A 13,338-nucleotide genomic window follows, 5' to 3' on the forward strand; every position below is an offset into this window, starting at 1 on the left:
CTGTCACCCCATGGAGTCAATGGGGCGAGAGCCGCAGCGGGGGTAAAGGTCACCTTGCTATGCAGAGGCCACTTTACGCCTCCCACTCCTCTTGTGGGGCAGGGGTTGCTCCATTTGGGAGCTGTTGCACCCATAGGAGGCATGGGGGGGGCCCCTGCACTTGTCTGGGGCCGTGCCCAACTCAGGACGGGGGGTGATTGATTCCGGGGGAGGCCTGGATCAGGGCCCAAGGCAGGAGGAGTCGGGCCCTGGGGGGGTCCCGTTAAGAGCCCTGTGCCGCTCGCATGGGGGCAGCCGATCCTCCCACCTGGGCTCACCTGTTCTCCGGGGCTGTGCAGTGCATTGTGGGTAGGGCCTGCTCCCAGCCAGGGGACGAGGTGGGGGAGCCCCCCGGGGGAGACAGCACATGCTAGAGCGGGAAGAACCCCCCCCCGCCCGCCCCCACACATCCAGCGTGCCCCAGCCCCAGCCGATTGCCATGGAGGTTGGGCTTGGCAGGCAGAACAGGGCAGGGGGTTACGTGTCACTGACCCCCCCAACCCCACTGGGGCAGTGCCGCACCTCTGAAAACTAAGCAAGGGGAGGGGTCAGCTAGGAGAGACTCCCCCTTCCTGGGAAAGGGGGGTGCACTCAAGGGTTGGGAGCCCATGAGTCAGAGTGTGTGTGTGTGTCGGGGGGATCGAGGGCCAGGACTCCGGGGTTCTCTCCCCAGCTCTGGGAGGAGAGTGGGGTCTAGTGGTTAGAACAGGGGGCCTGGGAGCCAGGACTCCGGGGTTCTCTCCCCGGTTCTGGGAGGAGAGTGGGAGTCTGGTGGTTAGAGCAGGGGGCCTGAGAGCCAGGACTCCGGGGTTCTCTCCCCGGCTCTGGGAGGAGAGTGGGGTCTAGTGGTTAGAACAGGGGGCCTGGGAGCCAGGACTCCGGGGTTCTCTCCCCAGCTCCGGGAGGAGAGTGGGGTCTAGTGGTTAGAGCAGGGGGCCTGGGAGCCAGGACTCCTGGGTTCTCTCCCCGGCTCTGGGAGGAGAGTGGGGTCTAGTGGTTAGAACAGGGGGCCTGGGAGCCAGGACTCCTGGGTTCTCTCCCCGGCTCTGGGAGGAGAGTGGGGTCTAGTGGTTAGAGCAGGGGGCCTGGGAGCCAGGACTCCGGGGTTCTCTCCCCGGCTCTGGGAGGAGAGTGGGAGTCTGGTGGTTAGAGCAGGGGGCCTGAGAGCCAGGACTCCTGGGTTCTCTCCCCGGCGCTGGGAGGAGAGTGGGGTCTAGTGGGTTAGAGCAGGGGGCCTGGGAGCCAGGACTCCGGGGTTCTCTCCCCGGCTCTGGGAGGAGAGTGGGAGTCTGGTGGTTAGAGCAGGGGGCCTGGGAGCCAGGACTCCTGGGTTCTCTCCCCGGCTCTGGGAGGAGAGTGGGAGTCTGGTGGTTACAGTGTGTGTGTGGCTGGGACCCCTGGGTTCCACCTGCACCTCCGTCCCATGCTTCACTCTCAAGCTCCCTCTGTGGGGGGGGGGGGGTGCCCCGTCCTTTCTCTGAGCTCTTCGGGGCAGGGACAGCAGCAGGGGCCCTGAACCCGGGCGGGGTCTGTGCCCCGCCTGGCCTCCTGGGGCCTTCCCCCGGGTGGGATGGGAGGCATCTGTGCTGTGCCCAGGTCCGAGCAACCCCGTCAGCCCCCCAAACCGGCCTTTTCTTTGGCAGGATTGTAATCTAGCCAGCACTGCCATCAGCCTAGCCCCCTCCCCAAGCCGTGCGCCATGCCGAGCAGGAGGGGGCACCCGCAAGGGCAGAGCAGGAAGCCGACCCAGGCGCCGGGCCAGCCGAGGGAGGACAGACAGACAGGAGGCATGCGAGAGCGCGGTAAACGTTCGAGTATTCACGCCCATCCTTGCTGGATCTTAGCGGGGAGCAGGGGGCTCATGCCATCGGCTCCGTGTGCCCATCCATGCCACGCCCCCCACCCCCAGAGGCCGCGAATGAAGAGATGCGGGGGGGGAATAAAGGGGCTGGGACAGCAAAGAGAGCCCGGTAACCCCTCCGGGGGGGTGTGTCAGGACTGGGTCCCTGCGGAAACAAAAGGGAGGGAGGAGGAAGGAGGCAGAGTGGGAGAAAAGGGGTGCAGAGGGGGGGTGAACGTGGGCAAGGAGGCGGGACCCTCCACATCTGTCCACTAGGTGGAGCAGAAAGCTGCCCCCCCCCCAGTTCGTTGTTTCCTGCCCCCCCCACGGCTTGGGGCTGCGCGGTGCGACCCGGGCTCACACCAGCGGCTCAGAGGGAGGCTGGTTTGGGCGGTTCGGGGCAGGGACTGTGTACACACAGCACCCAGTGTGACGGGGCCCCTAGCTGGGTCAGGATGGGGGGTGTCTCCACAGTGTCCAGTGTGACAGGGGCCCCCGACCTCAGTTGGGGGGCGGGGTCTGTGCAGCTGCAGCCCCACAGAATGGCATTTAGGGGAGGGCAGCTAAGGGCCTCCCCCCATCGTACGGCGTCAGATGGGCGCGAGCAGCCCGGGTTTGGTGGGGATCTCGAGCACCCTGGCAGTGAGCAGAAAGCAAAGTCAGGGATGGGATGGGGGTGGTCAGGGTGAGGGAGGGGGGGAATGAGAGGTGTGATTGAAAGACCCCCCCCCCCCAACACTCGAAAAGCACCAGACTCCTGGCAGCCGGACAGGTGGCTCCGTCCCGGCTCCTCGTGGCAGCTGGAAAGGGGGGGAAAAACGGGGGTTGACATGGGAGGATAGGGGGGAAGGCAGGAATGGGGGGAGCGTCTGGGGTTCATTTCAGGCTGCGGCTGGCGACAGTTTTGAAATGGGAGGCGGAATCCCGGGAGGGAGGGAGCGGGGGAGCTTGCTCATGGGTGTGTATTTGTGTAGGGTTAGGGGGCTTTTCTTTTGCACACCGTAAGGTGGCAGCTCCCCCCCGCTGATCTGGAGTTTCCCGGTCTGGGAAATGGAGCCAATGACCCTGCCTTTGTTTGTTCAGGGGGTGAGCTCTCGAGGGCGGGGGCCGTTCAGCGCCCTGTACGACAGGGGCCCCCGATCTTGGCTACGAGGGGTCGGTAGCGCTCCTGGTGCGACAGGGACCCCGTTGTGCAAGGCGCTGCACGTGCGCCTGGGAGAGCTCCCGGTCTGAGCCCCGTGCCCGTGGCCAAGCTCAGTCCCCACCCGGCTTGACCCCACGGTGGTTACGAAGGGCTGGACCTGAAATCAACGTTGCTTTGAGCCCGGCCCTGCTTGGCAGGGGACAGGGGGACGTTACAGCCAGGTTCCCTCCCTGATCCCCACCCCCTCTTGTATGCTGGAGGGGCCAGGGCAGGGGAAGGGTTCGTATTCGGTTTCCAATCGCTCCTGAAATGACCCTGCCAGGCCGCTCGGCCGCTGATCAGTTCCTAAAAGAAACACAGCCTTCGTCAAGACCCCACTGGGCGCCGGCGGGGGGGGTGCTGGTAGGAGGGATGCGCGGGGCGGGGGGCAGAGGCGAACAGGACACAGAGCTGTGTGGAGAGAAAAAGCAGCGAGAGATCGAGATCGGGGAAAAAAGCGTCGAGAGCAAGAAGTCGGGCGGGCTCATACTCGAAGGCTTACCCTGCGGGGAGCGGGGCGCGAAAGGACGACATCGAGCCACAGGAGAAGGCGGGACTGAGAGGCCGTCCCTCCCCGGCCGCAGCAAACCCCGCAGCCCCCTTACTTGGTATTTCTGCCCCCCAGGACGCCGGGGCTCCACCCGGGGAAGGGAGCGACGGTCACCGCTTCCCTCGCCGGCCTAGGCCTGTCACCATGCGCTTCTTAGAGGAGGAGAAAGGCAGTTTACTGGGGGAGGGAGCGCTGCAGATTTTCAGGGAGGCTGGGGGAGAGGCGGGCTGAGCGGCCCATCTAGCCTGGTATCCTGCCTGCCCCCGTCTCAGAGGAGGGGAACAGAGACCACCCCCAGTGTTAACCCTCTCCCACGCCCCTCTGAGTGCGCCCCCGGTCTAACGTAGCCCCACGGGAAACAGAAATTCCTGATCTGATTTCTCTAACCCAGCCATGCCCCAGTAGCCCATCAATAAGCTTGGCTCACGTGAAGGGAGTCCCTCCAGCTTCACACCAAATCCGAATCGGATTCCTCTGTTCATTCATGGGTGTGTTCGGTGGTGGAATCTGGCCTGTTTGGGGGTCCGCAAGGGGCCAGGGCAGCACGGAGGTCTCTGACCTCTCCCCACTCCCAAACGGGCACGCACAGAAACACGGAGAAAAGGACACGGACCCAAACCCTGACTGCGAATGGGGCCAGACCCCCAGCTGAACGGGGGTGCAGCTGGGGAAGCCGCCCCGGAAGGACAGAAGAGGGAACCAATAAAGGGGTGGGGGCGGGTGTTTGAATCAACCGGCTAAAGGCGAAAGAGAGAAAGCGACCGTATGGCTTTAGGAAATGGAAATCCGGCTCGCCTGAGGTCAGACAGAGAGCAGAGAGAGAACTGAAAATAGATAGGAGACCAACAGTGAGCATGGGGGGGCCGGGGCGGCGGGCGGAATGGGGGGGCCATAGGAGGCGGGGAGAAGGGGGGAGATGTTAAATCTGCCTTTTTTTGTTGTTCAAAAGCACACAAGCAGTAAGAGCAAAACGGTGACTCACTCCCGATGGTGGCAGAAGTGGGATTGCCAGCGGAGAGAATTACGTGAGTAGGGGTAGAAAGATTGGTTACTTCGTGCAGCTGGCTGAGGACCGAGGAGCGGCGCCGCACAGCCCCCTGAAAGGAGCCGCTTCTCTTGAAGGTGCTAACTACTTCCATCTAGGAGAGAGAAAACGAGACACAGAGACGTCGTCCGCGGTTGGCGCTGGGCGTCGGGGGTGGGGGGGGACAGGGGAGGCGGTGGCTGCGGAGATCTGGGGGCTTTGGCGCGAGGACTTTAAAAAAAAGAAGCCCAGGCCGGCTGCTGGGGTCGGGGGGAATCTCGGCTTGGGGTCAAAACAACGAACCCCCTTGTGGGGGTGGAGACGCCTTGGAACGGGGCACCCGCCAGTGGCTTGGGAAGCAGCCCCGTTTTCAAGCCACACTGATGATCTTGGGGGGGTTCCCCCGTCCCCAAGCAATGGCTGGAGCCGAGGAGGCTGGGTAAACGGGGAGGGGGGCGCTGGATGGAAATCGGCCTCGCTCCATTGACGGCGGCTGGCTCGTGCGGAGGTTCCTGCTGGCTAAGGGACCGTGGGAGCATCTGTCTGACCCGGCCACGGGGTCCCTGGATCAGATCCCGGCCGAGCCAGGGCAGGCTCGGAAGAGACGCGTCCCGTCGTGATTTGCACGGCACCCGTGAAGGAGACTCCACCACGACCCCGGCGGAAACCGTCCCAGGAGCTAACTCCCCTTGGCCTTGAACACCGGCCCCTTCGTCGCAGCCTGAACCAGTCTGGTTCGACTGCGGCTGCTGGCTCGTGGGGCACCCCATGTCTGCTCCCCGCGGAGGGCTGGGATCCACTCGCCCCTCAGCCTCAGGGCCGGCCCTCGGGCTGGGCCCCCCAGGCGGCTGCCAGGGTAGGGTCAGAAAGCGTTGCCGGCTGGAAGGGGAGAGCTGCGCGGGGAGGGCAGATTTCTCACTGCTCCCTCCCAGTGGGGATCAGCTTGCTCCTCGGGCTCCTCTGGGCCTAACCCTTCCATCGGGCCCATGGCTCGCCTCGGAGCTGCTCCCGCTCACCACCCCGGTGCTGGAGGCAGGATCCAGGGGAGGCGCACCAGGGCCACATCCAGAGGGAAAGTCACCTCCCCCCGGCTCTCGCTTGGCCCCACGGATTATCTGCCCCGCCCCAAGTCCTTTGCCGAGTCCCGGCTTCCCAGGATTGAATTTGAATTGGTTTGGAAACGGGTGCGCTCCGCCTTGAATGGACGCGCCGATTTCAAATCAAGATCCCTGACCGATTCCTTAAATCAACCTCCGCTAAACCAGATTAGGTGCGTCCACACGGATTGCAACTAAATCAGTTTAAATCCATCCCTTAGAGGGCGTGGCTGCGTCTTTCAAAGGAGCGATGGCCGATTGACACCAGCTGGTTCTGGGAGCCAGGACTCCCGGGTTCTCTCCCAGCTCGGGGAGGGGAGTAGGGCCTAGCAGTCAGAGCAGGGGGGCTGGCAACAGGAGAGCTGGGTGCGTGCAGAGATGCAAAGATGAGCAGCTCTCTGTCCAAGCCACCATGAGCCGGGCTCTGTCCCTCACGTTAAGAAAGGGAAGGAAACGAGTTACAATCCGCCACGTCCCTCCGAGAGATGCCGGCTGCAATCAGAAAGCAGGTTAGTAACAGCGGGCCTCTGAAGAGAGGGCCCATCTAGCCCGGCATTCTGCCTCGCTGCTTCAGGGCGCCCTCGTAGGAGCTTATGGCCGCCCGGCCCTTGGGAGAAACATCGTCTGATCCCGTGATTGTCGGAGGTTGGTTTATACCCTCCCCAACGCTCGGTTAGTTCCTCAGACCGCCCAGAGCTGGGCCCAGAACGGGAGCTGGGGATTTCCCTCTCCGCAGAAAAGCTCCATTCACCTTCCCCCCTTTTCCACAACACTGTCCTGGGAAAACGTCAGCTTCTCCTAGTTTTTCAGAAAAGGGGATTGGCAGAAAAATAAAATTTTCAGCCCCTGTTTCAAAACCCGTTCACTTTGACGACGGAGCCCTGGATCATTTCGGCCATACACTTTGGAGTATTTGTGGTTGGATGATGACCCCAAACTGTGTATTTTGGGCCCAAAACTCTATTTTAGCTGAAAACCCCCCCAATTATTTTCATCCCCTCCCCTCAGAGAGAGAATTTTTGGTTGAAAACTTCTGAAAACTGGATATTTTTGACCCAAAATGGCCAAAACCCAATGTTTTTGACCGAAAACTGCAGTTTTTGGTCTGAAAACCAGTTACCAGAATTTGCCCGAACCAGAAAGTGTCTGACCAACCCCACATACTTGTGGCCCCAAGTGGAGTAAACTTGGCTGAAAACTGCCTGGTTTCACTCCAGCACCGAGTACTTTGGGCCCAAAATCTGAACATTTCTCAGGCCAGAACGATTCTTTGCCCCAGCAACCAAACACTTTGAATATTTCCAGCTGAAACCTTTGGGGCCCCCTCCCAAACGAAATCCTTGTTTTGTAGACAAAGCTGGAGGAATCGTCGACCAGGTCCGGTCGCTGATATTCCTTGGCTCTCTCTGATCACATCCGCTGAGCTCCTGCCTGGGGAATTCCTCCCAGCAGCCAGACCAGGATGCCCGGGGATGGCCCCAGAGTGAATTTTGCTGTCGCCCCCTTAAGAACTGGCACCTTATAGCCAGCCACAGCAAGTCCAGCTCCCTCTCCCGCATCCTGTGGGGGATGATGGAGACGTTTCCCAAAATAACCTTAACTCTGCCCACTCCCCATCCTGAAGTGTGCCCCCCACACCCTGGGGTCAGAGATACATGACGGAGTGCAGTGGGCTCAGGAGGGGGCCATGCAGGGGGCAGAGTTAAGGTTGGGGGCAGGGGAAGTCACATCTCCCATCTGGGGCTCATTCGGCTACAGGGCCAGGGCTGAAATCCATCCCTTAGGGTATAAGGTCTGTGCAGAGCCCTGCTAGGGGGCACTACGGGACTACATGTAAATGATGGGTTGGAGATAAACTCTCTGGGCAGAGGAAGGGTCAAATGACAGCAAAAACCCTGGGGTCCTGGCTCGTCACCAGCCATGCCTGAGTTTGCGGAGAGCCTGGCCCAATCACTCTGAGAAGGGGGGAGCTGCCCCATTCATCTCACTAGGGTGCGAACTCTGATGCCCAGTGTCCGTACCCACAGCAAGTTAGAGAGGGGGCAGGTTGTGAACTGGGCGACAAGAAACACCCCATTCTGGTGTCCTGAGTGGCTTAGGAGATGCCCTCCCACCCACCTATGGATAATACCATGGGTGCCCATCTAGCCCCAGATCAGACTCAGGACATCTGGGTCTCCTATTCGTTTGAGCGGGAATTGAAATCGGAAACAACAGGGCCATGAGCCAAGTGGCCACCGGATCCCCTGCTCAGGGCTAGGAGATTCCTGGCTGTCTCTCTCCTCCCGTCACATCTAGGCACAAAAGCAAAAAGGGGAGTGGGGAAGGGAGGCGGGCGAGCTTGTTGACACATTGGTGGGGTAAGTGGGATCCCACATTCCCCAGTCCAGGCACAAGCGTGAAGGGGCGTGGAGGGGAGGTCAGAAAGGGAGGCGGATTAATGCATTGGTGGGGGCGGTGGGATACCCCGGGCCCTACCTGGGTCTGGATGCGGTTGAGGCCACGGAACCAGAGGATCTGGCCGCGGCGCAGCTCCCGCTCGGCGTGGTCTATCTCCTCCTCGTCCTCTGCCATCTCCTCATCCGTGATCTCGTCCTTGCCGGGCCCATGCCCTGCCTCCTTCAGGCATTTCAGGTGGCTGGTGGGGATGGTGGCGATCAGCTGCAGAGGAAATCAGAGAAGGGGTTAAACCCGCCCCCAGTGCACACAGAACCCTGAACCCCCCACCCCCCACAATCACCGCCCTGGAACTGGGGAGAGAACCCAGGAGTCCTGGCTCCCAAGCTCTGTCCATCCAACGCTGGGTGACGTCCATGACTCCGAACACAGTGAGCGCCCTCGAGGGCTCGCACCCTATTTAAAGTCTCAGGATGGGAGGGTTCTGCTCTGCTGCTGGGGAGCCACTGGATGGAGAAATGGGTGCCTTGACGTATGAGCCCGGACGCCTGGGTTCCCTCCCCAGCCCAGGGGGGGTCTGTGTGTCTGGTGGCTAGAGTAGAGGAGGCTGGGAACCAGGTCTCCTGGGTTCTCTCCCCAGCTGGCGGGGGGGGCAGGGGGGGAAGGGGGGTCTGGTGGCTAGAGTAGGGGAGGCTGGGAACCAGGTCTCCTGGGTTCTCTCCCCAGCTGGCGGGGGGGCAGGGGGGAAGGGGGTCTGGTGGCTAGAGTAGGGGAGGCTGGGAACCAGGTCTCCTGGGTTCTCTCCCCAGCTGGCGGGGGGGCGGGGGGGAAGGGGGTCTGGTGGCTAGAGTAGGGGAGGCTGGGAACCAGGACTCCTGGGTTCTCTCCCCAGCTGGCGGGGGAGGGGTTGGTGTTCAGAGTGGGGGAGTGGTGCTGGGAGCCAGGATGCCTGGGTTCTCTGCCTAGCTGTGGAAGGAAGTGGGGGCTGGTGGGTGAGAGCGGGTGGGATAGGGACCCAGGACTCCTGGGTGCTCGCCCCAGCCCCGGGAGGGGGGTCAGAGTGGGGGAGAGGAGGCTGGGGGTTTGGGGGAGGCGGGGTCACAGCGAGGTCGGGGCTCAGAGGAGGGGTCTCACCTGTCCCCACACGAGCTCGCCGACCCCCACGAAGAGGCACCAGAGCCATTGCTCGGCGTCGAGGGGCGAGCAGCTGAATGGCTTCCCCCCGAACTGCACGATGACGATCTGCAGGGGAAGGAGACGGGGCTGAGCTGCAGGGCGGCCGGGGACAGCTGGGCCGAGCCTCAGGCAGGGTCCGTGCAGCGCCCGGCGCGGCCGCGCTCTGGGTAAGGGGGCAGGGTCTGTGCAGCGCCCGGCGCGGCCGCGCTCTGGGTAAGGGGGCAGGGTCTGTGCAGCGGCTTGGGGGGGCCGTGCTCCGCGTCGGGCGGGCAGGGTCCGTGCAGCGGCTCGGGGGGGGCCGTGCTCTGGGTAAGGGGGCAGGGTCTGTGCAGCGGCTCGGGGGGGGCCGTGCTCCGCGTCGGGGGGGGGCAGGGTCCGTGCTGCGGCTCGGGGGGGGCCGCACGCTGGGTCGGGGGGCCGCGCTCCGCGTCGGGGGGGTCAGGGTCCGTGCAGCAGCTCGGGGGGGGCCGCGCTCCGGGTTGGGGGGGGCAGGGTCCATGCAGCGGCTCGGGGGGGGCCGCGCTCTGGGTCAGGAGGGGGAATCAGGATCCGTGCAGCGCCCGGCGCGGCCACGCTCTGAGTCAGGGCGGGGGCAGGGTCTGTGCAGTGGATCGGGGGGGCTGTGCTCTGGGTTGGGGGGGTCAGGGTCCGTGCAGCGGGTCAGGGGGGTCAGGGTCCGTGCAGCGGTTCGGGGGGGGGCCGCACTCCAGCTCAGGGGGGGCACGGTCCGTGCAGCGGCTCGGGGGGGGGCCGCGCTCTGGGTCGGGGGGGCAGGGTCTGTGCAGCGGTTTGGGGGGGCCACGCTCCGGCTCAGGGGGGGCAGGGTCCGTGCAGCGGCTCGGGGGGCCGCGCTCTGGGTCGGGGGGGGGCAGGGTCTGTGCAGTGGTTTGGGGGGGCCACGCTGCGGCTCAGGGGGGGCAGGGTCCGTGCAGCGGCTCGGGGGGGCCGCGCTCTGGGTCGGGGGGGGGCAGGGTCTGTGCAGCGGTTTGGGGGGGCCACGCTCCGGCTCAGGGGGGGCAGGGTCCGTGCAGCGGCTCGGGGGGGGCCACGCTCCAGGTCGGGGGGGCCACGCTCCGCTTCGGGGGAGGCAGGCTCCGTGCAGCGGCTCGGGGGGGCCGCGCTCTGGGTCGGGGGGGCAGGGTCTGTGCAGCGGTTTGGGGGGGCCATGCTCCGGCTCAGGGGGGGCAGGGTCCGTGCAGCGGCTCGGGGGGGCCGCGCTCTGCGTCGGGGGGGGCCGCGCTCCGTGCAGTGGCTCGAGGGGGCCGCGCTCTGGGTCGGGGGGGGCAGGGTCTGTGCAGCGGTTGGGGGGGCCACGCTCTGGCTCGGGGGGGCAGAGTCCGTGCAGCGGCTCGCGGGGGCCGTGCTCCACGTCGGGGGGGGGCAGGGTCCGTGCAGTGGCTTGGGGGGGCCGCGCTCTGGGTCAGGGGGGGCAGAGTCCGTGCAGCGGCTCGGGGGGGCCGCGCTCTGGGTTGGGGGGGCAGGGTCTGTGCTGCGGTTTGGGGGGGCCACGCTCCGGCTCAGGGGGGGCAGAGTCCGTGCAGCGGCTCGCGGGGGCCGTGCTCCACATCGGGGGGGGGGCAGGGTCCGTGCAGTGGCTTGAGGGGGCCGCGCTCTGGGTCGGGGGGGCAGGGTCTGTGCAGCGGTTTGGGGGGGCCACGCTCCGGCTCAGGGGGGGCAGAGTCCGTGCAGCGGCTCGGGGGGGCCGCGCTCTGGGTCGGGGGGGGCAGGGTCTGTGCAGCGGTTGGGGGGGCCACGCTCTGGCTCGGGGGGGCAGAGTCCGTGCAGCGGCTCGCGGGGGCCGTGCTCCACGTCGGGGGGGGGCAGGGTCCGTGCAGTGGCTTGGGGGGGCCGCGCTCTGGGTCAGGGGGGGCAGGGTCTGTGCAGCGGTTTGGGGGGGCCACGCTCCGGCTCAGGGGGGGCAGAGTCCGTGCAGTGGCTCGGGGGGGCCACGCTCTGGCTCGGGGGGGCAGAGTCCGTGCAGCGGCTCGCGGGGGCCGTGCTCCACGTCGGGGGGGGGCAGGGTCCGTGCAGTGGCTTGGGGGGGCCGCGCTCTGGGTCAGGGGGGCAGGGTCTGTGCAGCGGTTTGGGGGGGCCACGCTCCGGCTCAGGGGGGGCAGAGTCCGTGCAGCGGCTCGGGGGGGCCGCGCTCTGGGTTGGGGGGGCAGGGTCTGTGCTGCGGTTTGGGGGGGCCACGCTCCGGCTCAGGGGGGGCAGGGTCCGTGCAGCGGCTCGGGGGTCAGGCTCTGCCCAGCCCCCCAGGGCACCTGGATGGCGAAGGTGCCCAGCACGATGGCGCAGAAGATGGGGTTCCCGGAGACGCCCCGGAAGACGTCGCGCTCGCCGTGGATCTTGCGGGCGTTCACCTCGTTGAAAAGCTGCATCAGGACGAAGGTGTTGAAGATGATGGTGTAATGCTCCGAGGGGGGCGCGTGCAGGGGGGCGTTCCGCCCGCTGTCGATGTCGAAGAAAATCTCCCCTGGGGGGGGGCAGGACGGGGCGTCAGGGGCGGACCCGGAGACCCCCGCTGCCCCCGGGCCCCCCCCGCCCGGGGGCCCATCTCGCCCGGCCGCCCGCCCGGCCCCGGCGCCTACCGGCGAAGAGCAGGGTGAAGATGATGCCGAGCTGGTAGACGCCGTGGCCCACGATGTTCTTCATCATGGTGCGGGAGATGAGGGGCTTGTCGCGCCCGTAGGGCTTGCGGAGCAGCAGGGCCTCGGTGGGCGGCTCGGTGGCCAGCGCCAGGGAGGCGAAGGTGTCCATGATGAGATTGACCCACAGCATCTGCACCGCCTTGAGCGGGGAGTCCTGGGGGGAGGAGGGGGCGGGGTCAGCGCAGGGAGGGGCGGGGTCAGCGCAGGGAGGGGCGGGGCCGGCGCGCGGAGGGGGCGGGGCCGGCACGCGGCAGGGGGCGGGGCCGGCACGCGGCAGGGGGCGGGGCCTCCCTCTGCACGCGCCATGCTCCTCCCTGGCGCCCACCTGGGTGATGCAGGCGCCGGTGAAGGCCACCACCACGGCCACCACGTTGACGGTGAGCTGGAACTGCAGGAACTTGGAGATGCTGTCGTAGACGTTGCGGCCCCACATCACCGCCTTGACGATGCTGGAGAAGTTGTCGTCGGTCAGGATGATGTCCGAGGCCTCCTTGGCGACGTCGGTGCCGGCGATGCCCTGCGGCGGGGGGGGCACAGTGGGGTCACGGGGGGGGCAGCGGCCCAGGTCCCCCCACCCACCGCCCAGCGAGGGCAGGGCCGGGGGCGCGGCCCCTCACAGCCACCCCGGGCGGACCAGAGGCCGGAAACGCCGGACAACGGACGGGCAAGTGCATTGTGGGAAATCCCCTTTCTGGGGCGGGGGGGCAGTTTGGGGGGAGGCCCAGCTGCACCCCTTGGGGCTTCAGACGCCAGACGGGCCCCGGAGCGCCCAGGGGGCCGGGCAGGTGGAGGGGGCTTGAAGGGGGTGTGGGGCTGGGGGGGGGGGGCCCGGGGGGCATCTCACCATAGCAAAGCCGACGTCGGCCTTCTTGAGCGCCGGCCCGTCGTTCGTGCCGTCCCCCGTCACGGCCACGACCTGCCGCTGCTCCCCGATGGTGCTGTCGATGATGCCTGCCGGGGCGGGGGGCTCAGCTGGGGGTGGGGGCCCCTACAACCCACCCCCTTCCTCCTCCCCTGCCAGCTCCCCACCCTGCCTGGGCCCCATGAGCACCCCTCCCCCGTGGCCTCATCTCTGCCCCCCATCCTCCCCCCACACCCCGCCCCCTCCCGCCACACCGCCGAAGCCCCCTCCCCCCTCCCCCCCACATGCCTGCGGGGGGGGCGGGGAGGAGGGGGTCTGTACCTTTCACCAGGGTGTGTTTATCAGTGGGGGACGATCGGGCCAGGACCCTCAGCTTGGGCCAGATCTTATCCAGTCGCTCCTGCTCAATCTGGGGGGGAGGGACACAGCTGGAAACAGCGGCTCGTGGTGGGGGACCCCCCCCCACAGGACCATCCCCCAACAGGACCACCGCCCCGGCCTGGGGCAACCCCCCAACCC

General features: G+C 66.2%; 1 protein-coding gene across 4 annotated transcripts in view; it reads right to left on the bottom strand.

The window, feature by feature from the left end:
- Nucleotides 1–2,739: 2,739 nt before the first annotated feature.
- The window catches only part of LOC102937017 (plasma membrane calcium-transporting ATPase 3), a 36,647-nt gene continuing 26,048 nt past the window's right edge, over nt 2,740–13,338 (bottom strand). Inside the window, exons 12-20 of one of the 4 annotated variants that reach the window (XM_043537587.1) lie at nt 13,141–13,228; nt 12,802–12,908; nt 12,283–12,474; nt 11,898–12,111; nt 11,571–11,782; nt 9,265–9,372; nt 8,212–8,394; nt 4,595–4,751; nt 2,740–3,764 (exon numbers count right to left, since the gene is read on the bottom strand). In XM_043537587.1, coding sequence (XP_043393522.1) covers nt 3,664–3,764; nt 4,595–4,751; nt 8,212–8,394; nt 9,265–9,372; nt 11,571–11,782; nt 11,898–12,111; nt 12,283–12,474; nt 12,802–12,908; nt 13,141–13,228 — 1,362 coding nt within the window. In that variant the 3' untranslated portion in view covers nt 2,740–3,663. Of the gene's footprint in view, nt 3,765–4,594; nt 4,752–5,926; nt 6,226–8,211; nt 8,395–9,264; nt 9,373–11,570; nt 11,783–11,897; nt 12,112–12,282; nt 12,475–12,801; nt 12,909–13,140; nt 13,229–13,338 lie in introns of those variants that run through there. The other 3 variants (XM_043537589.1, XM_037888710.2, XM_043537588.1) reach the window with 3 other exon arrangements.

This window comes from Chelonia mydas, unplaced genomic scaffold (genome assembly GCF_015237465.2).
Source record: "Chelonia mydas isolate rCheMyd1 unplaced genomic scaffold, rCheMyd1.pri.v2 scaffold_103_arrow_ctg1, whole genome shotgun sequence".
In the NCBI taxonomy this organism is placed as follows: domain Eukaryota; kingdom Metazoa; phylum Chordata; order Testudines; family Cheloniidae; genus Chelonia; species Chelonia mydas.